General features: G+C 25.1%; 4 protein-coding genes across 4 annotated transcripts; 3 read left to right on the plus strand and 1 right to left on the minus strand.

Moving 5' to 3' along the window:
• Positions 1 to 4,357: 4,357 nt before the first annotated feature.
• Positions 4,358 to 6,748, minus strand: MKS88_005780 (HD superfamily phosphohydrolase protein; the record flags this gene model as incomplete). The annotated part of the gene is made up of 1 exon (XM_067219073.1): positions 4,358 to 6,748. The coding sequence occupies one exon, from the start codon at positions 6,746 to 6,748 to the stop codon at positions 4,358 to 4,360; it is 2,391 nt and encodes a 796-aa protein (XP_067070985.1).
• A 3,126-nt stretch (positions 6,749 to 9,874) lies between these two features.
• Positions 9,875 to 11,070, plus strand: MKS88_005781 (ribosomal protein L23; the record flags this gene model as incomplete). Its single annotated transcript, XM_067219074.1, has 2 exons — positions 9,875 to 10,513; positions 10,897 to 11,070. 2 exons carry the CDS (start codon positions 9,875 to 9,877, stop codon positions 11,068 to 11,070), a joined length of 813 nt encoding a protein of 270 aa, XP_067070986.1.
• A 5,651-nt stretch (positions 11,071 to 16,721) lies between these two features.
• On the plus strand, positions 16,722 to 23,726 carry MKS88_005782 (AP2 domain transcription factor; the record flags this gene model as incomplete). Its single annotated transcript, XM_067219075.1, has 1 exon — positions 16,722 to 23,726. One exon carries the CDS (start codon positions 16,722 to 16,724, stop codon positions 23,724 to 23,726), a length of 7,005 nt encoding a protein of 2,334 aa, XP_067070987.1.
• Positions 23,727 to 26,087: 2,361 nt separating this feature from the next.
• Positions 26,088 to 26,699, plus strand: MKS88_005783 (uncharacterized protein; the record flags this gene model as incomplete). Its single annotated transcript, XM_067219076.1, has 1 exon — positions 26,088 to 26,699. The coding sequence occupies one exon, from the start codon at positions 26,088 to 26,090 to the stop codon at positions 26,697 to 26,699; it is 612 nt and encodes a 203-aa protein (XP_067070988.1).
• Between the last annotated feature and the right edge of the window lie 745 nt (positions 26,700 to 27,444).

Raw genomic sequence — 27,444 nt, forward strand, 5'->3', positions numbered from 1 at the left:
AATGTTTACTTTGCTGGTTTATCCTCTTGTTAGTTTGCTTGTCCTATTTCACTCTTTCTTTTGTGACTATGCCAAATAAATGTAATTGGAGGTAAAAAATTTTCACGTGTTATAGTTTGCCATAAAAACAAAAACATATGTAGAAAACAAGAATATTTAAGGCTCAAATTTAAAAAATGAACAAAAGAAAAAAAGAATAAAGAGAAAAGAAAAAAGGGGAAATATAAAGATCTTATCTTTGAATTTACGTTAAACCACAAAAAAAAAAAAAAAAAAAAAGATCAATCAAGGTAAGAATAAATATCAATAACAATGTCTATACCTGTACCCATCGATGTATGACTATACATATATATATATATATATATGCGCACATATAAAAATATGTGTAATATATGCTCATTAAAATTTTTGCATATACAGAGTAAATTATGGACACAATAAAAAAAAACAAGTTAATATTAAAAAATGAGGGAAATTACGTAAAAGTGGCAAGTGATGGAAGTGAAATGTTTACACATAAAGAACCATACACATATACATAGCGTATATACATAAACATATATAAATATATATATATATATATATATTTATATATATATATATGCACATATACACCTTCATATATTAATGAAAGACAAATAGCATTCAAAAGTAGATTATTTGAATCATCACAAATACCACCAATGTATGTGTATGTGCATACTTATATGTGTATATATGTGGTAGGATAAAGGTTTAAAAACAAAAATAATAATAATATGGAGGCGGGTTATTCTTTTTAAATATTAATAAAACAATGTAGGTTCTTTAAAACAAGTAAGACTCCCTTACAAATTAACAAAAAAAAAAAAAAAAAAGAGAAAAAAAAATACAAAAGGTTACGCATATATATATATATATATATATATATATATATATATTTATTTACATATATCTTTATATATATACGCATTATACACAAAGTCATTTTATAACATTCTATTATATTTGTAATGTGACGAAAACTTCTATGTCACTTTAGATTGTTTAGTTTTATAATTCTTTCATCTTGGTATAGTTAACAACCAATAAATTACAGTACTCTCATATTACTCATCTTTTAATTTATTTTTACGTTTGCCATATACTCCAAATTATTTGTAATCTGATAGTAAATTTTCTCCAAAAGCAATATCTATTAATTTTTTTTTTTTTTCCTTCGATCATTCGCTTTATATTTTTTAAATTATGTGTGTACGTATGTATATATTTGCATATATGTGTGTACATGCTTATACAGGTGTACACTTGTGTACATGTTTGTGTATACACGTGTATATATGTATATATATATTTACATGCATATGTATATGTATATGTATATGAATATAAATATGTATATGTATATGTGTATATATGTGTGTATATACATACATATAAACTAAGATAAGCACATATATAAAACTGTTTACATAAAATGCTATTTACAAATCACCAAAAAATATATTTTCGTAAAGAACATTGAACTTTACAGGTTAATACACTTATATGGTAAAATTTTATATGCAGACATGCAATTTGAATTATGAATTAAAAATTAAAAAAAAAAAGGAAAATTCAATTGAAAATAAACGAACCTAAGCATTTTTATTGAAAGTAGTAATATAGTAGAATCCTACATGTTACACAAAAAAAAAAAAAAGGAAAAGGTAAAATAATGTGTAAGGTTAAAAAAAAGGAGTAAAAAATGTATTTTTTAGAAAATTCGATTGTACAATATAAATTTGATAAATAACCAAATTAATGACATTAAAAGTAAAATAAATTTTTATACAAATATATATAGAGGGGGGAAAAATAAAAAATAAAAAAAAACTATACCAGAAAAAGGGAAGTAGCAAAAAATTATTAACGGACTTGTTAATAATTATTTTTTAAAGCTGTTGTTCATAAAAAAAAAAAAAAAAAAAAAAAAAAGCCTAACTTGTTCATTTAATTTCATATATAGAAATAAATAATTTCATATATATGATTTAATTAAAAAAAAAAAAAAAAAGCAAAAGAACAGAGTAGATTGAAAAAAAACAAATTAAGTTGTCAGAAAATTTTTGGTGTTTTTTTTTTTTTTTTTTCCTGATTCTGTTGCTCCCTACTGAACAAAATTTAATGGCAACAGTTACTGAAATTACTGTAAGTTTACGTTATTGGAAATTTAAAAATTATCGGTGTACCATTCAAAGTTTTTTCAGTTTGTAACAATATTTATATATAATATATATATTAACTTTTTTTTTTTTGTTACAAAATTTTTAAGGTTCTTAACTGCTAAAAAAAAAAAAAATTTATATATATCAAAAAAAAGAGAGAAGGCAAAATACAATAAACTTTTTTCAAATGTTAGATAAAAGGATGAGTACTTAATTTCATATATATAAAGAATATAAATTAAAGTACAAAAGAAAAAAAAAAAAAAATAGCGATTTATGAAACAAATATATTATTTCTTTATCATATAAAATTCTACAAATAAAAAGGTTTATTATTAAGTTCCAAATAGAATGAAATTTTAAAGAACACATAATAATATGCTACAACATAACCTGCGCACACATTACAGCTAACTTAACCTTTTTTTTTTTTTTTTTTTTTTTCATTATGTTTTATTATTGCATGTTCATAATTTTTTTTTTTTTTTTATAACATCCATATTAATGCATACACATGAACACGCACACAAAAAAAAAAAAAAAAAAAAACTGTAATAAGAAAAAAGGAGAAATTTTATTTAAGCCTTTTTTTTTTTTTTTACTATAAAAGGAAAAAATATAAAAAAAATACGGGTAAATTTACTAAAGGAACATGAATTAAAACAAACGTTTCAGCGAATATAAATTTAGTAAAATGATAGTTTATAATTCCTAATGTTGTGCTTTATTCTCCAAGATTGGAATTAAGCTTAATTGTTCTCGTGTTAACTTATGTTTTAAAAAGCTCAAGAATATGTAGTATGTTATTACATTGGTAAAACTGTTCTGTAAAAAAATAAAATAAGAAATTCCTCAGCTTAGAAGATCTAATGTAAATATAAAATAAATTTGGAGAGTAATGCTTTTGTTTTTACGTCATTTCTTGCTTTGTTTTTACGTCATTTCTTGCTTTGTTTTTACGTTATTTCTTGTTTCATTTTTACTTCATTTCTTGCTTCATTTTTACTTCATTTCTTGCTTCATTTTTACTTCATTTCTTGCTTTATTTTTACTTCATTTCTTGCTTCATTTTTACTTCATTTCTTGCTTCATTTTTACTTCATTTCTTGCTTCATTTTTACGTCATTTCTTGCTTCATTTTTACGTCAATTTTTGCTTCCTTTCCAAGTTCTTTTCTGCTTTATTTTTACCAGTTTTCTGTAGTCTTTTTTTTCACTATGCAACCTATTAAAACAAAATAGGTAATCGAAGTAGAGGTTCAGTTTTGCCGAGCTTATATAAGGATTATCTCCCAGTTTCATAGAAAATGGAATTATATATAAAAATAAAATAAAAAAATAAAAAAAAAAACTATACGAAGGGTTTTAATTAATTAGAACTGCTAAGTTAAATCATTTAAGTATACTTATAACATTGAACGTTCACAAAATAAAAAAACCTTTTAATGTTAATAGAAAAAAATTGCATGAACTCATATAACATAACGTTAGTTTATACAAAGTTAATCAAAAAGTTCACAAACAAATAAACGGATTAATAAGCGTGCATATATATATTTGTATAAACATATATATATGCTTTTTTGTGAGGAAAATTGTGAAATGACATTTCTCCTTTTTTATTACAGGCGCTGATTTAAAATAAATCAACATTTTTCTTTCCTTTTTTTTTTTTTTCAACTTCTCTTTATAAATGAGAATATATGGTTCTTAATATGTTTTATAAAGAGACCAATAAATTCAAAAATTATAAAAAAGAAAAAAGAAATCGTACTACTGCGTAAACATACAAACTCAAGCTGTATGAAGTGTATACGCATATGCTTCCGTTTTCCTTTGTGTTCTATTGAAAAACAGTAACACCACTAATTATGATTTTAAAAAATACAATAAAAAAAAATATTTGGATAAACATTATAATTATCCCAAATAATAACAAAAAAAAAAAAAATATAAATAAATATTAGGGTAACACTTACAATATAAATATATATATATATATTATAGTACAACCCTTAATGACTTTATTACTAATTTCAAATTGCGCTTAAACTTCTTGCTTCCATTGTTAACACAATTCTTTTAAGATATATATATTTTTTTCATATTTTATTTTTTTTATTTTACTTTATTTTTTATTTTATTCTCTTTGCTCATTTTTGAGTAATATCACTTCAAAATTTCTTTATATATAGGGGAGGTCTCTGAAAAAACATCATTAGATATAAATTTTAGATGTGCTTCTTTTGCTAAGTGAGCCACCTTTTTATTTTTACAGTATAATCTAACGTTACATTCTTCAAAATATCTAGGATGTGTGCCCCTATATTCCTTGTGTGCTATAAAAGCTTCATTTTCATTATCTGAACTAAAGAAATAAACGGAGTCGAGAGGATCGTTTGCACCTACTCCATAATTCAAATGATTCCAATCAATAATTATGTCATCTGGACTTAATCCATGGGTATATCGAGCAATTCTGTCTTCGTTTGTTACATCTTTTAAATATTTTATTAATTTTGGTTCTGAAATATTAATTTCTGAAATGTATTTATAAGCATATTCTGAGTTTCTATCATGTATGACAGAGTTAATTAACTTTAAAGAATTTTTAATCTTTTCATCACAATCTACTTTTTGAGCTCTTTTTTTAATATCATATATTATAGATGAATCCGTTAAATCAAGAAAAGAATCTAAGTCATGTAAAGATTCTGACCATTTAAATATATCATCTGCTAAACGAAATCCGTCACATAACATCAATTCCATAGCTCTGACTTTTCTATGTGTATATACTTGTTTAAATAGAGAAAATCTGTTCATGTAAACGGTCCACACAGGGTGTATTTCTTTAACGTTATAAGTAATATGCCCATTAATAACTGCACTTTGACAAATAATACGATTACAATTTAAGGATGGAAGAGTACCATTTGGTGGAGCTATGGCTGAATCTCTTTGCAAATAATCAAATCTATCTGCATCTAAACCGTTTCTATTATTACATATAATGTCGAAGGATGCTTCTATTAAAGAATCTATAGGATCTAATCCACAAGTAGATTTATTATGTTCTCTTCCTTTTATTAACTTTTTTATAATCTTTATATCACTAACATCTATCATATCATCTTGATCAATTAAATTTTCAATAATATGTTCTGCAATTTTAAGAGACATGGATGCATGATCCCATTTATTTTCTGTATCCTCTTTTTTATAATTCATAAAAAAAGTTTCAAATGTATGACTAAACGGGCCATGTCCTAAATCATGACATAATCCAGCTATCTGCACACATCGAAGCATTCTATTTAATTCTCCATGATATGCAGATAAATTAGCACGATTGCATAAATGGGTAAAATATTTTGAAGATAAGAAACCAACCCCTATGCTATGTTCAAATCGAGTGTGAGTTGCACCAGGATAAACAAATTGGCAAGCTCCTAACTGTGATAACTTTCTTAATCTTTGAAAAAATGGATTATCTATTATATTTTTAAATGTCCAATTATCAAATTCTATAAATTGATGAATTTTATCACAAATAGTTTTGGTATTTTTTATTTTCTTATTTTTACAATTGTATTCATTAAATTGATTAAAAATATTATTACAAAATATTCTTTTTTTTTTTACTTTTAAAATAAAATTAACAATTAATACAAATTCATAAAAGGATATACCCATATCATTTTTTATCCATTCAAATTCTTTTCGTTCTGATAATAACTTTTCAAATAAACTAATATTTCGAATATTATATAATTCAAACTTAGGCCATAAATGTCCTAAATTCAAATAAATGCACATCATTAAAATATCATTCGTTTCAATTATTTCATATATAAAATTTATTAATTTTTCTTTGTCCTTATCTGTTATGGGGAATATCTTAATTACGTCAGAGTTTATATATATGTCAAAGTAAACATAATCAACCTTGTTCTTCATATTTTTCCTCTCTTCCTTTATCTTTTCATAATAATCATACATCTCTTTTACCTCACTGCTGTTGCAATGTATAGAGTTCGGAATTATGTTATTCTCGTCTTTGTTATGTGTGCCATTGTTGTGATAGCTGTTGTTGTGTGTCCCACTGCTATATGCTCCGTTGCATATATCCTTATTATGCGCTCCGATAATATGCATAGCGCTACTAACTGAACTTTTCAATAAAGTATTATAGTTGTTACATTTACCATTACTTGCTACACTAAGTGTATTATACAACTCTGTATCATGAGAATTATGGCGATCACCATTTTCCTTTTTGAACTTATTATTTGCCGTATGATTACTATCGAAAATATGTTTATGTGGACTCCTTATTTTTACATTTAATGCATTACTAATTTCAACATTTTCATCATTGCAAACGTCAGCACAATTTGTAAATTTAAAGAAGGAAACGGTATACATTAAATCGTATATTGTTCTTATATTCTTCACTTCAAACGTTTGTAAAATTTTATCTTCCTTGTCCAGTGATATATTGCGTAAAAATGTTTCTACGCTGGAAAATTCATTTATATTACCAATATCAAATTTCATGTTGATATATATATATATATATATATGTACATATATATTTTTTTTTGTAATTTATTTTTTTAGTATAATATTATATTTTTTACTTTTTCTTTTTTTGTGCAGTATTTTAACATTTAATTATTTATTTAATTATTCGCATATGTATTCTCTTAATTATTCGCATATGTATTCCCTTAATTATTTGCATATTTATTCTCTTAATTACTCGTTTATTTTTTGACTTATTTGTTTGGTTACGTTTTTATACTTTATATATTCATTTAGTTATACATATATTATTATTATTATTATTACTATTATTATTATTTTATTTTATTTTTTTTTTTTTTTTTTTTGCTATATCCGGTAATGATACATTAAAAAATTAAAAAAAATGTGTTGATTCTACACATAATTCCTCACTACAACATTATGAACGGAAAATAAAACAATTCAAATAAATATACAAAATAACAAAATTAAAACCTAAATATATTCTACACATTCTAATAAAATTTTTTTAAAAATATTAAGATAAAAATTTGTGAATTGCGAATAAACTGCTAAAAAAATGATAAATTATAATTCTCAAAAAATTTGTTATATATATATATATATATATATGAATGTATATATCTATATATGTATGTATATATGTATATGTGTATATATGTATATTTGTAAGTATGCATATATATAAGTATATATGTATTGTGTATATATATATACGTATGCATGTTTAAAAACACGTGTATACATCATGCATACACATGCGCACATAAAAATGCAGTTCAGTGTTGTGAGCTATGACGGAAAAGGGTTTATCAAAGCCAAGTAATTTTTTTTCCATATGGCGAAAAAAAATAAATAACTTTCTACTTATAAAATAAAATGGCAAGAAAGAATATATATATATATATATATATATATTTTTTTTTTTTTTTTTTTATCATATTACGAAAATAAATAAAATGGGAAAAGAGATTCCATTTTTATTTAAAATAGAAAGTTGTATTTCTGTTATACTTCAAATAAAAAAATATAAATTATGAATAAAAAAAAAAAAAAATGGGGTGGATATTTTTAAACACAAGGTAATAACACACATATGTATAATATAATCGTTTTATTATGTTATTTTTGATATTTTTATATGTTCATTTTATATTATATATTTTATATTTTTTATTTTATTTTATTTTTTTTTCCAAAGGGATACACTACTTTTTTACAAAGTTTTGCAAGAAATAGCTCTAAATGTGTATGAAGGTTGAACATGAAAAAACGATAATACAATAAGAAATAAATAAAAAAAAAACAATCTTTTATTGAACAATAATAATGTAACTATTACACTTCAATACACGTTAAATTTTGCTAGAAGGTAATTTTAATTCATAAGAGTATATAAATAATAATATTTTCACATAATTGGTTTATATAAATATAAAAGCCCATAATTAAAAAATATTTTATGTACGTGAAATTAAATCAAATTGTAAATGGACTATACAAGCAATGCATAATTATGTCGCACTTCTTTCTTCAGTTAGTATATTTTTGAGTCAAAAATATATGGAAAAAGGGGACAAGTAATTACTATAATATATATAATGCGCGCCTGTACATGTGTACTTATATATTTATGTATGTGTAGGAATGTCGATTTTTCATGTTGGTGTTCTAGTTTTTATTTGCTATTTTAGTTTTTTTCTTTTTGAAAAAAAATTCTTAAAAATGTTTTCCATAAAACATGATAACGCAAATACACTACATTCTATTATTTGAAGAAATATGACCATCTACTAGTTCATCCTTACCTTTCTCTCTTATTTCTAGCTGTAGTATTGTGTTAGGAGACACAGAAAAAGTACTAGTCAAATTAGTTACATTTCATCGTACGAAGACAAATATGTACAATATGGTATGACGTTGATATTTTTGGCATGTAATTAAATCTAAGGAAAAAATTTTTTTTTTTTTTTGAAAAACATGATTTTACATTCATACAAATGCATTACTAAACTAAGAGATAAATTAAGTCGTCAAATGGTTTTTAAGTATACATAAAATGAACTCTGTTTGAGTACACTATTTTGCAATTTTTTTTTGTATGTCTCAAACTGCTCAGGCTTCACGTTAAAAGCTGGAAAAATAAGATAAACTAGTACTTAAATAAATAAACATACTAACAAGCAAGGAAAGAAAAATATGTTTATAGAAATTGGTAGAAGTTATATTACATGTGTTAAATCGAAAAGCATTTTATTTTTCCAGCGATTTATACGGAGTTGATACAAAGTATCTCCTATTTTGATATATTTGGAACGGGTGAATACGCACAAATTTATTTTCCTACTTTAACCATCTTTCTTTTTTTGTTCGTCATTATTGGGAGTATTGTGCGTGTTCGGCGCTCTCGGCGTACTCGGAGTAATCTTTCAAGCCTTTTATTATTTTGTTCTTTTATTATTTTGTTCTTTTATTATTTTGTTCTTTTATTATTTTGTTCTTTTATTATTTTGTTCTTTTCTTTTTTATTCTTTTCTTTTTTTCGTGTTAACTATGTAACAACGAATACTTAATAATCATTTCTTATGCCATTATTAGTGCACAGGAGAAGTAATTTTTTCCCTCAAATTTAGTTCTATCATCTTACGTTAGCAATATTTCCTGAATAGTATTATTTTAACACGATTAAAAAACAAAAATAATATATGACATAAGTCACTGGCACATAATATAAAAGCGTATTTGCGTAATTTTAAAAGAAATAATGTTGCACTTTAATTGTGCCGAATTGTAAATAAATTGCATACACATATGTAAGATCATTACTCCAGTATAAAATAATTCTCGAGAATAATTCAAAAACATAAAAAGTAATAAAAAAAAGAGAAAAAGAATAAGCAAAGCATTATTTAAAAAAAGTAATAATAATACTAAATATTAATACATATGTATGGGTGTATATGTCCGTATGTTATACCCTTATAACATATTACTAACAAAAGAAGAAATATTTTTTTCTTAAATCACGTGCAAGAATAGCAAATTACGCAGGTATCCTTACACCATGTATAAGATATAACACATACATGTGTGCTCCAATCCATATGTATGCTTAAATACCCCATTTTTTTGATTATGTTTCTTAGCTTTATTCGTTTGACACCTCCCAAAACACCAAGAAATGTTTTTTTTCCATGGCAAACTTTTAGCGTGCACAAGTCAGGAACTTTTTTAGAAAAAAATAGGTTAGCTTTAAGAGTGCCTATCAATTTAACTAAATTTGAAATTCGAGAATATTTAAGAAAAATATATAATGCAAAGGTTATCAAAGTTAATACATTAATTAAAGTGCCAGAGAGAAGAAGGAATTTAAGTGACTATCGTTTTAATTATTATAGAAATGGACCAAGATATAAAAAAGCAATCATAACCTTAGAACATGAGGTACCTGACAGTGTTAAGATGATTCAATCATGTAAAAATATAGGTAGAAATCCATACATTACTAAAAAAAATGTTATTTATGGCGTTAGAAGTGATGTCAAAATTACTCCTACAAGATCTCAGCTGTGGCATATGGGGGAATGTAGATACTCATGGAGATTACCTTTAACAAATTTGCTTGCGGATTATAAGATGAATTTAAATCCTGACTTGAGAATTGACGAAAATTTAGTTCAGCTCGCACCAGATGTTACGAAACCTTTTATGCATTCCGGTATTTCATCAGAAACATTTAAACCAAATAATGTACCTAAGCAAACCTTTCCGCACGTAATATCTTTCATACTTATTATTTATAGAGAATTCATGTTCGATAAACGATGTACTATGTTATACATATCGTAATATCATTTGTAAAACGATGAATATCATATTTATAATTTTTATGTTAAAAGTGGAGGGAAAGAAAAGAGATTTTTCAACAGCACATATATATATTCGTATTTTGTACAAGGGTTTCGTGGATGCGATGGGTGCTTGAATTCGAAAAACAAAGCACATAAAGCAGTGCATACACACGTATGTGCATGTGCCCTCATACGAAGAGCATAATAACTTTCACCCAAATAACATTATATATATACGTATATGTGTACATACATACATATTTATTTATTTTATTTTACTATATTTGGTTTATAATTTATACATAGATTGATTTAACACCTTGGAGAAGACAAGTAAAAAAAATTTACGACTCAGGCACTTTAGCGCCACCTGAATCTTTTCCTCGTGATTCAAAAAGACATCAAATGGTTGAAAGTGGCAATGCAAATAAAGGTGCTAAAAGATCACCAAGAAGTAGTCAATGGAAACCTCCTTCATAGAAGAAAAAAAATTGATTTAACATTATATTGCTTTGTTCATACAAAACACAGAACTTACTCTATTTTTTATGTTTTTTCACCTTTTTTTTTTTCTTTACATTGTTATTCTGTTTAATAGTTTCCTGTTATATCTTACCCTCCTCGTATATTGCTATTTTTCCGTAGCTTTTTTATCTTTTGAATGAACAATTTGGATGTTTATTTTGGGGTATTAAATTTTTTGTAATTTTATAAATTTAGAACCTTTTTAATTTTTTATAATTTTTAAACTTTGTGTATTTTAATTTTTTTTAATGAAAAATATTTAAAATATAAGATATCCTTGTGCATATGCATTATATAATATATATATATATTATATATATATAATATATAATATAATATACAATCTTTTTTAAAATGTATTTTTTACTATATCTCTGAAACATAAATAGTTTGAATATTGAATATGTAACATGTGTATATTTTTCGTTTTTCGTTTTTCTTTTTTCATTTTCTTTTTTTTTTTTTTTCATTTTCTTTTTCTTTTTTTTTTTCATTTTCTTTTTCTTTTTTTTTTTCATTTAATTTTAAAGAAAGCTAAACATGTTAAAACATATAAGTAAAACATACCATTGAAGAAATTAAATAATATTTCTTGTGCTGAACTTTTTTTAGCACACCGGGAAGAACGGTACATGTATACATGTGTATGCATGTATGTATATACGTATGTATATATATATATATGTATATTTACATGTATATATGCGTATGAATAGATATGTACGCGTATATGAGTATACACTATATTTATATAATTTGAATAATTTTTCAATGTTAACGCAAAGGAAAAGCGCAAAAAAAACCTGATAGCGTTTTAAATTTTTCATATGATCCTTGTGTTAATTTTATTATAGCACTTTGTTCTACTACGTATAGTAGCAATTTCACTTTTTGCAATAGGTTAAATAAGAAAAAAGTAAAAATAATAAAACAAAAAACTGATTTGTATCAGTCGAATTTTTTTTTTTTTTTTTTTTTTTGATCATTGGAAATTGTATACAATCTAGGACGTGTGCATGCATTCAATTTTTACTATTTTTTTTTTTTTTCTGTAATCTAAAAACGATATTAAAATATGATACATAGATTTGACATACTGAGTATTACTAAGTAAATTATATATATTTTTTTTTATATGAATTTTCTTTTAATCAATAAATTATATGTCTTTAGAAAAGGATTATAGAAAAGATTAAAGTTCAAATCTGTAATAAACGTTTTAATATAGTGAAGGAGCGAAAAAAAATAAAATAAAAAATAAAACAGCTATAGGTGTAAAAAAAAAAAGCTGATCTATTTTTAATATTTTTTTTCAAAAAAGTGTTCATAAATAATAGAATAAAAGTATACAAATCAATAAATAATATAATGAAAGGTGAGCAACAAAAAAATAAAATATTATAAAATAAGAAAAAATGAAGTTAAATATACTATTAGTAAAAATATGACATATATATTTTAACAAGTTCATCCTAAAAGAAATTTTTCCTTAAGTTATTAAACTATATATTTTTTGCTATTTTAATAACATTTTAAAATATTTTTGATTTTTATAAAACAGTGTGTTAACACGCATTACATAAAATCAGATTTTATGTAACATATAACACTATATATATATGTATGTATACATATAAATATATGAGTATATTTTAAACTGTCACACAAATGTGTTCATATATATTATACATATGTATATACGCATATATGATATATGTATATATCCATGTACTGTGAGTATATGTATGTATGCATATGTGATGGGTATATGTATGCAAACATATGTTTATATGTGCGCATATATATGTATTTTTACATATGTGTACATTTACACAGCACTGAACTGTTTTTCTTATAATAATTAAATTTACATATACATATAATATATATATAATATAACGCAAATATATATATATATACACATATTAAAGCACGATTTTAAAATATTATAAGGCAAAATATAAAAGTTTTTTAACATTAATTACAAATTCTTAGTAGTGCTTTATTAAATAGACACATGCACACATGCAAACAAGAATTCACTAATGCTCTAAAATATAAAAATAAATGATAAAGAAAATTAAAGTGATATTTGCAAAATAAAAATATGAAAAAATACTTTAAAAAAAAAAAATAAAATAAAATAATTGATCAAAAATTCATAACATAAATGGACGTTAAAAAAGAAAGTAAAAAATTTAATTCAAATGTAAAATAGTATATTATTAAATAAAAATAAATAGATATAATAAAAAAATGGTAAATCATTTACAGTAAAACATATATATACAAACATAAATATATACGTACACATATGTATATATATATATATATATATATTTATTTACGTATATTTTTATATATATGTGTAAAGCACAATGCTTAAACATAAAAATGAAATACACTACTGAAGACCTTTTTACATACGTCATATTGTTTATTCATAAAACATTAAAAAAATATACATGTGTGTGTATGACATTATTTTCTTCATTTTTCCCCGTTTACACACATTATAACATTATCCCATAAAGTACATATATATACATGTATATATGTACGTGTGTATGCACATATACGTATACATTTTTAGGCATATACACAAATGCTTATGAGTATTAATAAAAACTCGCATACATATATATATATATAAATACGTATATGTAAAGTAAATATACATATCAATAAATACGCAAATGTGTAAAATACCCAATAGCGTAAATAAATTAACATATGCATATATAAATATACATATGAATATATAAATATGCATATGTACAAATACGCTTAAGCATAAATAATTCTTATATACATAAATATTAGTATATACATAGTTAAAAGGAATTTTTTTACCATGAATTTTTTTTTTTTTTTTTTCTTGTGACATATTGTGTAATTATTTATTTTGTGAATATATAATGTACATATGTAAAAATTTTTTGTTCACACTGTTTTTTTATTTTTTTTTTATTAATTGTAAAAGCAATTGTTCCATTGGACTTATAAAATTGTAAACGCTTAATTAGGGATATAATGAGAAAGTTGCAAAGTTAAAAAAGGATATAAATTATATGAAAGAGTTTCATTAATAACACTTTTTAAATTTTAATTTTTTTTTCGTTTATTTTTTAGTCTTTGTCATTATTTCTGTCAGCGTCACTTGTTTTTCTTTTATTTTTTTATAATACTACTAGTCCATGTCAGCAATATAACTTGTATATACTAAGACATACATATATATATATATATATATATATATATATATTTGTATACTTACACGTATCCATTTCCGTAAATATATGTATAGATAAATGTATGAATGAGTATATAAAAATTTAAGTATATGTATTTTTTTTTTTTTTTTGTTGAATGAAGTGCATGAATTTAATCAAAAAAAGAAATAAGTTATATAAGAGTTCATCCATTTTATAAAAATTAAAAAAAAAAATTCATATGCTTTAATTATAGATATTTCTCCACCATTTTAAATATATTATTATTCAGTTTTTACGATATAAATTTTTTATTTGCATACATTGTTTTACTTTTTATGCATTTTTACACTTTTATTAAAGTTGAATATCATGTCTAAAAAATTTACATAAATATATTTCTTTAAAAGAAATATATTATATATATATATATATATATATTTTTTTTATTTACTTTGAATATTAGGTATTTATATTTTTATTAATATATAAATATTCCTTTTATTGGTACAATTTATTTTTCTTATTATTTTTAAAAATTTTTTACTAAATATAACTTTTTTCGTTTTATTCGTCTTTTTTTTTTTTTTTTTTTTTTTTTTTGTTCATAATATACATTTGTGTATCTTATGAATATTTAAATTTATTTAATTTTAAGGAAAAAAAAAAAAGAGAAAAAGAAAGAAAAAAATATTACGTTGTATGAGCATGAAAACGTTATATTACAAAATTATGTAAGAAAGACAACAATATATAATAGAAATATAGTAAATTGCTTGGCAAATTAAAATATGTGTTCATATTTTTGTTAAGTGTTGTAATGTTTATTTTTTAATTTATAAATATGTACTCAACAGTAAAATTTTTACTTATTTCTATCATACTTATAAATGCCTTTTCGTAAAAAATTATGTACATGTTCTCATGAATTGTCAAAAATATATGATGTACATCGTTATATCATATTTTTTATTTAAATAAACAATTGTGTATTTAATGCACATATGTATCTTTTTTACTAATAGCAAAAGGAAAATTCTTATTATTAATTATATAGAGTGTGTATATGAAATAGGTGCATAACATTATATAATAGTAATAAATGAATTATTAATAAAATTGTTACCATATATATGTACCTATATATATATATATATATATATTTAATGGAAAAATACTTACGTGTCGTAAAAATATACTATTTACAAAAGTATATAACGAATAATTCAATTTGTCTTAATTCCTCACTTTTGTCTCTCTCTTTTTTTTTTTAGCATTTTAAGATTTTTTAATATTTAAAATTTCTTATTGAAAATATGTCAAGATGACAAAGCCATATTTCACACTTTTTCACACTTTATTTATGAACACATATTTAAATTTTTTTTTTTAATTTTTCATGGACACTAAATAATTTTACGTTTACTACTTATATCGTTGTATAGGTTGTCAAAAATGTAGGCACATGTGCAACTATGCTTGTATATATATATTTGCATGCTTGTATATGTTCATTTACGTACATATTCAGAAAAGAACACAATAATTATGAATACATTGTAACTAAGTGTTCATTCTACCCTTGCGTAGTATGTATAAACATATACGTGGCAATCATAAATTATTAATGCACGAATACATTTATTTTTATTTTAATTAAATATATGCATATATATCCATATATATATGCCTACATATTACAAGTGAGTTTACATGATATATTGTTAATAAAAACACTACACAAACGTTCATATATGTATATGTAAACGTCTGAAATTGTAAAGATTTATATACATAAACACCTTTTTTATATGTACGTTAGAATGAAAATTACGCATTAGACAATGCTAAAGCAGTGAAGAAATTTTTTTTTTTCCTTTTTTAGCTTTCTTTTTTTTTTTTTTTGTTTTATAAATAAGACATTTTTATTTTTTTTGCGAATAACTTGTATTAATATAACAAGAAAGCATAAACAGTTTTTGCCTCTCTATTTTTATGTGAAGTTTATGGCATGATCAGTATCTTTGTTAATATATATGCACAAGCATATTTATATAATAATTCTTTTTAAATTACTTTTTTTATTTTTTACAAGATTATTAAAGTTTTGAATTTCCCCTACACGTATATGCTTGTATGGGTGTGCGTATATGAATGTTCATAAATTTGTACAAACGTGTACATATGTATATATATATGTACATATATTTACATATGAGTATTTATGTAGTCATATGTACCATAGCTATATCAATGTATATAGGTAGACATATATATGTATTCGTGTATATATATATATTTCTGTATATACATGTGATCCTATTTTCCTGATCTATTTTTCCTATAACTTTTTTTATTTTTATTGTACACATTTCCTGTAAATCTTTTTAAGCAATGAATTATGAAATGAATGCAAAAGAAAAATTATCGAAGAATGAAAAGATAAAAAAAAAAAGGGATGGGTATAATACAAATAGCAATAATCAAACAAAAAATGGATGTTATGAAGAAAAGGGGAATTTATATTTTCCTAAATATTATGAACAAAGAAATAATGGTTATAATAACTCAACATACGATTTGATAAATGTACTAAATAAAAATGGAATGCATGATGATGGACAGAACAATAGTGATAGAAGAAGCACAACGTTAAATGATGAATGTGATTATGATGGGGACTTAAGAGGCTCACATGATACTGTACATAGCAGTAGTATATATGGGAACAAAACACAAGTTGAGAATTATGACAGTTCAAGTAAATATAATGAAATTAACTTCAGTAATAACGTGAATCAGTCTCTGATAAGGTTATTTAACATTAATGCTGGTGCTAAATTGGAACAGAGTAAATACAAAGGCAACAGTAGTAGTAGTAGTAGTAGTTACAGCAATAACGGTAATAACGGCAATAATAACAAAAGCAATAGTAGCGTTCATAACAGTAGCAGTAACAACAGCAATAGTAGTAGCAGTAACAACAGCAATAGCAGCAGCAGTAACAACAGCAATAGCAGCAGCAGTAACAATATGAATGGTAAAACGTTTCATAGTAAAATGGTTCCAAGTAATACCCATTCAAGCGTGAGTGAAATAAATATAATAGATGAGGAAAAGTGTGAAATAAAAATGGATACAAAGTTTATTGGTAGATATATACAAAATGAGCAAGGCAAAGAAAATAATTGTGAAGTATCACATTATGGTTCAGACGAATCTAATTTTACAGACAAGGTGGATAGCATGTATCAAGAACATTCAGCTGCTTATCAACACAAACAAAATAATAGAGTTAATGATTACATGGACAGAAAAAATGCACCTGAAAATAATGATGCATTTAATAAAATATTAACAAGTAGAAAGAAAAAAATATATTCAAAAGACAAACAAAATAGTGAATCAAATGTTGTTAAATATAACAATAAGGATTATATTGATAAAATGTTGCACAATATAAATAAGATTAATACGAATAATAATAATTTTGTCAATGTAGCCAATACAGATATTCATATGATTTCAGAAGAGGATAATATTTTTAAAAATGATATAGCAAAAAAGGTTTTAAATAATAAGAATTATTTACAAACATTAAATAAAAATGTAGAAAATAATGATAAATCATCAGCAGAGCAGTATAACAAATGCATTAACGTGAACCACTTAAAAAATGGGATCAATAATGTGTTTTCAGAAATTAAGTGCGTCAATAATGACAGTACTGTAAGTAGAGGGAGAAGCAACGGAAGAAGTAGTACTAGTACCAGTGGCAGTAGTAACAATACAAGTAACAGAGTTGATCAGAAAGAAGAATTTTGTGGTCAAAATAATGGCATGTCTGCGCGTGATAATTGCGGTAACAGGGGAAACAGTAGTAATTTGAATATACAGAATAAGAAGCTGATCAATGATAGAGACAGTAAGAAGATTCCAGGATTGCGCACCAGTAGTGATCATGTTATGAAAGATCAGGAAAGGTATACGGACAAAGCGTACAATCTTATGGATACCGATTCATGTAATTTTGCTTTAAATAATAATAATGTTAGTTTAAATGACAGGTGCAAGAAAATTATGATCAAGTCATCATGTTCATTGTCATCGTCTTCATCAAGTAATATTCGGGAAAATATGTTAAAAACGTCCGAACATATAAAAATGAAATCTTCATTAAGCGGTTATGACTATTGTAACTATACAGTTAATAACTGTTCAAATAGAAAGAATGCGGTCGTAAACTCACACAAGGTGTTGAGTGGAGAACATAGCGAAAATACATGTGAAGTAAGAAGTAGTAATAATAAGATGTGCATTTTGAATAATAAAAAGGCATTCAAGAGTAAGAAGGACAAAAAGATGAATAACAGTAGCAATAGTAATACCAGTAGCAACACCTGTAGCAATATTAGTAGGAATTGCAGCAGCAAAAATAATGAAGATGTTTATGTAACTGAAGATAATGGGTATTATGACAAACAGAAATTATGCAAAGTTAAATATAATACAGCAAACAGCGTAGGCCATACTAAATGCGCGAATGAAGCGATCGACGATCCGTCAAGTTGTAATAGTTCTTTGATGAAGAGAACAAATAGGGATCAAAATAATTCAATGAGCAGTAAATACTCAACTAGTGATGTATATGAAAATAAGTATGGTATAAATGATAGTAAAAATGTTAAGAAAAGTTTGGATATAATATGCGGTTCTAAACTAGTGAACATAAACTGTCAGAACAACTATTATTTAATGTATAACAAGGAGAGCAATGATAATTATAACAAAAAGAATACTAATGAACTTGAAAATGCAAACCCGAATGAAACATTGTTATTTAATGGGATAGAAAAACAGCAGAAGGATACATCACTGAATAGTCATGATTCACTGTTATTGAAAAATGTATCATATAACGATATGTACTCATCAAGTCTGAAAGATATACGTGATGAACATTTTGACTATTTAAAACGAAATGAAGAATCCTATAAAAATTTGAATTTCATTGTTGATGCTCATGAGGAGGTAGATATAGATGACTCTGTAATTTACCACAAAAAAATAAATGAATCTGTTAATTCGCAATCTGAGGAATCGTTTACCTATAACGTTAGAACGTGTAAAGAGGGAGAAAGGGGGGGGGCAGATGAAGAATACATCGAGGATGAGGTGGAGCAGACTGAGGATGAACTGATAAACATTAACAAGGATAGTAAGCACGAAATAGATGAAGAGTTGACTGAAGAGGTTATCGAAGAGGAAGAAAATTGCTGTAGTGAATGGAATGAAAATTATAATAACGAAATGAAGGTTGTAAAGAAAAAAGTAAAAAAAGTTAAAGAAAAAAAATTCGTAAAAAAGAATATTGCGCATAAGATAAACGGAAATGATGTGCAGGAAGATGATTTTTCGAAAAATAAGAATGACTTATATTCTCTTCATTATGAAGATATATATAAAGGCCTTTTAAATATGAAAAATGGAGGTAATAGAGATGAGTTAATAAAAAAAAATTTGTTGAGTGCGCTGGTAAGCTGTATGAGCTTGAATAAAAGCGAAAATGTGCAAAAATTTTATAACGAACAGAAGGTACAAAAGCAAAATATAACGCATCATCCATGTGTTAAGAGGGGAGCGTTAAATACGGTAACAAATGATGTACTATGTGATATTGGAGATGAAGTGAATAGGGACCAAGTGCACAGCCAAGTGCATAATGCAATGCGAAGTGAGGAATGCGATCATGGGTTGAAGAATTTTGCTCATTTTGATAATTTGAAGAAGAAAAGAAAATACCATTTTAAGGATTTATTGAATTTACTTAATAATGATGAAACAACAAAAGAGTTAAGAAAAGATAAATTAAAGGAATTATTAGAAAACAATGCAAATTTACAGGACATTATAATTAAATTACATGAACATAATTTGTTAAACCATGCAAGATATGATGCGTATGATAATAATTCTAATTATGATGTAAATATGAAAGAAGAGGATGTAAAAAACAATAGTGTAAAGGAGTGTAAGAATAAAAAAGCGAAAAAGTATACGAACATGCCAGGTAATAAAAAGGAGCTTAATGAAGTTTTGCACTATGACGAAGAATATGATAATGAAAAACGTCATTCGAATGATAATCATGATAATTTAATTAATGTAATCAATTATAATGATAACAGTAATGATGTAAAATATGTGGATGAATTAAACAGTGCTGCTAACAGAATGAACAAAGAAGAATTCCATATAAATAATGATCATTACAAGAAAATAAAGCTTTCCGTTAATTATAATGAATGGAATAGTAATAATGAGCAGAGAAAAATAGTAATGAATAGAAATGAAGCGGGAAAAGCAGTTGACGGAAATAGAAGAAGGGCTAATGAAAATATACAAGGTAGAGCCTCTGTGTATAATAGTAGCAGTGGAAATAGCTATGATATCTGCAGTATGTCCAATTCTCATTCACATGAAGTTATGAACGAAAAGACACAGAATGATGAAAATGATTTTAACAAATATTCCGCTATTGTGGATGAATTACGTTATCGTAAAAGTAGGACGGATAGTGATAGCATTGATTTTGTGGGGAATGATGATGAGATTAAATCAATGCATGTACGAAATTATTATGACAATCATGAAATGTTAAGTAATATTAAGAAGTACGATTCGGATGATATGTGTAATAAAAAATATAGAGATATATCGAATAATGAAAAGCAGCATAAAATGTATATGTCTGATATTATGAAAGGGAGTAATGTAAATAGCAGTAATGATAACTACTTCAAATTGCATTCGAATCTACCAAGTAATTTGCTAAGCACAAGCACAAGCAGTAGTTATAGCAATGATAATCTAAAAATTAGTTCAAATAATTGCAGCGTGAATGATTGGTCATCAAATACGTATACCAATAAATACCCCATGGAGGAAAATCTACCTAGTAACTTAAACGTTAACTCGCAAACGAATTCACACATAAATAAAAATGGCAATAACTCTTACGATAAAAAGAGGAGAAGATGTGATAAGAGTAACGTAGCGGATTTATATAATACGTCTACTCCTCACGAAGCCAATATAAATGGTTCGAATATTAAAGTTATTGACAATGATTTAAGTAATGAGCATTACATCAACCAGAGGAATAAGCAGCATTTTATTAATTTATTAAATAAAATGGAGGTAGATAATAAAGCTACTCCAAAGGCAGCGTTGAATAATGAGTACATAATTAATGAATCAATGAGAAATGGTAGTATGGATATATATCAAAAGAAACAAAAAGTAGAAGAGAAAGAAAATCATGAAAAGGAAGAGGATACGCTAATAGAAACACAAGATGAATTACAACAGCAGTTAGCACATCAATTTAACGTTAGTATGAATAGTAGTCTCAATTTAACATATCATATGACTAGTGATAATTTTGATGAGAATAATAAAGATTTATTATGGGAAAATATCTTAAGACAAGTATCAAAGGGGTATGAAGATAAGATGAAAGAAAACTCAAATAATTATGGGAATAGAAATGTTCAATTTGAAAAGAAGATGTTATTTAAAAGTAAAAGTTATAATGATAATAACACATTTTTAAGTTTATTTTTGAAAAGGAATATTTCATCATTTTCTGATTATAAAGGACCCGATGTATCACATTTACACAAGAACACATTGCATAATAAAAATTGTGGGAATGAAGGTAAAGAATTTTTGCTAAATAGGACCAACAGTTTAAATATAAATTTAAACCGAGTGAAGGGAGAGCAACTAGATTACCACAATGAGGTGAACATAAGTAGTGACGTTAAAGGCGGCAAGGGTAGAAGCAGTAACGATTATGGTAGTAATAGTAACTATAACAACATTAGTAGTAATAGTAATGTTAATATGAATAGTAATAACAACTACAGCTACAGCAATTACCAAGGCGTGAGCAGATTCCAGGGAAGAGAGCAGATTGTCAATTCTCTTTGCACGGAATCGCTTAAATTGTCGGAGGATGCATGCGATACTCATAAGGAAGCTCCGAATAATAACTTGAGTTACAATGAAAGCGTCGTAAAACACGAGGATGGAAAAAGAGATAATGAAAAGGAGGAAACGGCAAATGAATCGATGAACAATTTGACAAGCGACTTGACCAACGGAATGGAAAACGAACTGACGAACGAGCTGACCAACGAAGTTTCTAATGATATGTCAAATGGAACATCAAACCCTGTAGGATCAGTGATAAAAAACGAAATAGATATTACTATATGTACATTAGCAAACTGTCCAACGCATAACCCACAGAGTTATATTAAAAATGTATCCAAAAAAGGAGATGGGCAAGATGGGGGAATGGTAAAAGAAGAAAATGATGAATTGAAAAGAATACCAGGTGTATATTATGATAAGAATTCACAAAGATGGTTTGGTGAGCATAAAATAAATGGTATCAAATGTGCTCAAAGTTTTGCTGTTAAAAAACATGGATGTGAAGAAGCCAAAAGATTAGCAATTGAATGGAAAAAGGCTAGAATAAGAGGAGAAGTATGGGATCGATTTATTAATAAAAAAAAGAAAAGTAATAGTAACAATAATTGTGTCAGTAAAGCATCTAAATCAAGTAGACCATCAGTTGAAGAATTACGATTAAAATATTTATCTATGAGTAAAAATATGCCTAAAGTTCGAGGCGTATGGTTTAATTCTACACCTCAGAGAATGGGATGGGTAGGACAAGCTTATAAAAAATGTAAAAGAATTGAAAGAATTTTTTCTGTTAATAAATATGGTTTTGAAGGTGCAAGGAAATTAGCTATTGCATTTCGAAATTCACAAAAACCGTCTAATGAAGATAGTGATGAGGATAGTTGGTCAAAGGATGATAAAGTTAATATAAAGAATTCTGAAGAAAATATAAGTAATTATGAATATAAAAATACCTATATGAATTCTATCAATGGTACTAAGAATGAGAACAATAATACTATAGATAATGATACTAGTAATGATATTGAAGGTGCTGATGCAAGAATAAATTTATGTAGAGATGCACTACTATTTATTTTACATGATTTAGAAACTATATTAGAACTAAATATACCAATGTTAAATAATAATATTAACATGTATAAAATATGTATAAAACATCATTTAAATTATTTAACGTTAATAAAGAGTGAAGAACAAATTATTCCTTATTTAAACGTTTTTGGTGATTATATACAACGATGTATTTTACCTACCGATCTCCCATATGCTGAACTTTATGTCTTAATTGATTCTTTGATTCATAATGATATACTTCCTTCTTTTGATCATAAGGAAAATTTCGCTGAGTACGCTGTAGTTGAGGACCCCGGAATAATAACTCCCTCTATGTTATTATGAAAAACAATAGGTAATTAATGGCTATCTATCATTTATACAGAAATATGCACAAGTGTTATGTATAATATTACTGTGTGATATCGTCTCGATATCATGGAAGGATTGATTTATTGTTACTTCCCGTCCACACACACATCAGATGTGTGCGTTTAATTCTTCTTTGTGCTTTTTATATTTTCAAGTTTTGTCTTTAACATTATGTGTATGTATCTACTGAATACGAAACCATGAAGTGCGTCTAATCGATAAAGTAAAAATGTACTGCGTGCTTGCAGATGTTACACTTACGAAAAATGCAAAAACGCTTTATTTTTTTCCAATGTTATTTAGTTGTTCCATTGCTATTTAGTTTTTCCATTAATTTATATTTTTTTTTTTTTAAATATACCTATATTATTAAGGCACAAAATTATGTCATGAAAATGTTGTGCGTATATTATATTTGAGTGCACAATAATTTTTGAAGATTCCACTCCATATATATCTACATTAAAGCGATGACTTGCATACATTTAATTCTCAAATTAAAGGTGCTCATTGTAAGTATGCATGCTTTTTTTAATCTGTCAATGAATGGGAGAATATATATGTATATTTGTGCAATATGTAAGTACCCGTATTATTAAGTGCATTAATTTTCTTGTTTAAATATTTTTTAATACTAGTGCATATTAAAAAAAAATTTTTTTATGAAGTATACAATTTTTATCCATTGAGGTTATATAACTTTACATTTATAACGACATTGTGGAATATAAGTTATGGTTCATAATTATTACCAATGTCTTTTTCTTTTTTTTTCCCCTTTTTTTTTTTTTTTTTTTTTTTTGGCAAAACGAAACAAAACTAATAAAATAACATAATGTTCATTTTATTAATAAATCGTCAAGTCTTGGAATACCTAAGTGGGGGGATTTTCTAGTACTTATAGAGACCTTTAAATTTGTACATAAGCAGGCCTATATGTATTGATATGATATAAATGCATTAACAGTTTAAATATGAAAATTAATGAGCACCATCAGTTTGGTACCTCTTAATAAGTACAAAATAACAGCATTATGGGAAATTGTTATCGTCATTTGTTTGCATCATTTTCAAATGAGCTAGTCTTGCAGGGGGCACTGAGTGTTATGCTTAAAAGAAAAAAAATTCTTGGGTTTATGAATAGTTTTGTATGCATATACATATGTAAGTGTGCATATGTTCTGTTGATACATGACGTTAGGTTATACGATTTTTTTTTTTTTTCTTTCTTTTTTTTTTTTTGGAACCCCTAAAAAGTATGCCAAAACTGCTAAAATGTAGTATGTTTATTTTTATTCAAGTATAAAAATGAAAATTTTTTTTAAGTGTACACTAAAAATAAATTTATTTATGTTATTCATATTTAAATGTAAACAAAAATTATAATCCCCTTGTATCTTGCATGTAAATTTGCAAATATATATATAATAATATTTTTTATACATACGTAAATATTACTGAATTTGCATATAGGCGATGTTAAGGAAAATGAAAAGTACCATCAATTTCTTTTAACATTTTTATTCTCTTTTCAGTAACATTCACATTTCAAACTGTAGTTGCCGAATGGCGTGTTAAGCGAATTACAGAAAGATGTCGAGGAAGAGCTGCATACATATATATTATCTTTTTCAACAAATATTTTGCTAATTATTTATACGAAATAATGCAATATTTATGGATATTCCCATATTTCGAATTTTTATTTTTTTCTTAAAATATGCTTTAAATGGCGAATCTGTTTCAATCATCCATGGTGCTTATATATTTTATTTATGGCAATGTTTTAAATATTTTTTATTTGCACTACAATACTTCAATTCAGTAGTAGATAAAAAATCATAATTTTATCTCCGTAATTTCATAGCGCTGCCAAGAAATTAGTATATATTTAATCCTTCCATATTTTTTTTTAATAAATATTCAAAAATAAAGTGTATTCTTTATTCTTTATTGTATTTTTTTTTTTTTTTTTTTTTTTTTTTTAAATTTCCCCTTAACAATTTTAATGTAATAATATTTTATGAGCATTTTTCTTATTCTTTTTTTTCATTTCTTTTTTTACTCCCATTTTTTATTCCCATTTTTTACTCCCTTTTTTTTTGTTGGAAAAACATTGTGATTATAGCCAAACTTCGTACAAAATGTTGAACAGTGGAAAGAAGTAACAACAATACTTTAACATAAATTAATAAGTTAAACAATGTACCTTGCGGTTTCTTCATACATATGTATGCATATATGTATATGCGTGTATATACATATATATTTATGTTTGCTTTACATATGAAACTGCATATGTGCAGTTTTATTGCTTTTTTCATTTTGGAATAAATGGGTGGTGATTATTTCAAATTAAGTGAAGAGGTAAAACTAAAGGGGGAATTGACCAGAAAGAGCAACAACATAGAAGACAAAGCAGAGTTATTTTGTTTTATATGCTTAGAAAAAAAATTGGAAAACTCACTTTTGCTTTCGTGCTGTTCGTTATGTACAGCATGTGTTCATAAGAAATGCTGGTTTAGTTGGAGGAAAACACAAAAGTTAAGTTCGCTAAGATCTAAATTATTAGGGTTAAATAAATTGGATCCTTTATTATGTACAATATGTAAAACAGGTACTGCAAAAATAGAAGAAGAAAGAGATTTTAACTGGTTAGTAAATAATAATAGTAATAAAGAATTTTTGCAAGATGAATTATTGAGGACTATTGCTTCCATATTAAATAATGAAGTGAATGATAATAATATACCTATATTACATTTCAAATATATTTTTTCCTTTAATTTAATTTTTTTAATTATATCAATTATAGTAATTATATTTTGTACAGTAATTTTTCATTTTACAACCACTTATGTTCTCCTCATTGCTCTTCTTGTACTATATGAGGTTATAGTTCTACAAGTAGTTTTATATCTTTATATTAAAATCCGATATAGTTAATTTTATGTAAAATAATGACGCATTTGATGTTAGAGTAGGTAATTATTTAATACAATCTTTTGTAGAAAAAGCCTTTTTAATTTTTTTCTGTATAATAAATTAAATGTATTTTTTTTTTTTTTTTTTGTAATTGTTGTCTTAATGTTCTTTGAACGCGATTAAATGCATTTTACATATGCGCGCAAAGACGTATACATAAAGAGATATCACCTTTTTGCGTATTTCAATATATATTTTTTTTAATTTTGTAATATAAAATGAGTTTCGTATAGCAATAATCTTTGCCTTATTTATCTTTTTTTTTTTTTTTTAATATGATTGTTAATTATCCTTTATTAACAACGTATGTATCTTTTTACTTATATTTACAGACACCGTTTTACGCCTTTTTTTTTTTTTTTTTTTCATTAGCCTTTTACCATTACCATTGCCACTGCACATAATTATGTTTTTGTTCCTTTATTATTACTCCTCTTTTGAATATTAATATATTTTCCCTTCTTAAAACTTATTAACTTCAAATTTTCTTTGTTTTACGGAAAACAATATATTTATTTTATTTTTTTTTTTATAATATTATGTTTGTAATCCTTCAAATGTAATGAGTAAAACAAACATTTAAGTAAATTTTGGTTACAGATGAACTGTTATTCCTCCCGGGGTTCACTATTAGATATGTGTGTTACAAGAAATTAGCAATAGCGAAAACGAAAACAAAACGAAAAACCTTAAAAGCCTGAATGCT

The sequence above is a fragment of the Plasmodium brasilianum genome, chromosome 14, assembly GCF_023973825.1.
Source record: "Plasmodium brasilianum strain Bolivian I chromosome 14, whole genome shotgun sequence".
NCBI classification, from domain to species: Eukaryota; Apicomplexa; class Aconoidasida; order Haemosporida; family Plasmodiidae; genus Plasmodium; species Plasmodium brasilianum.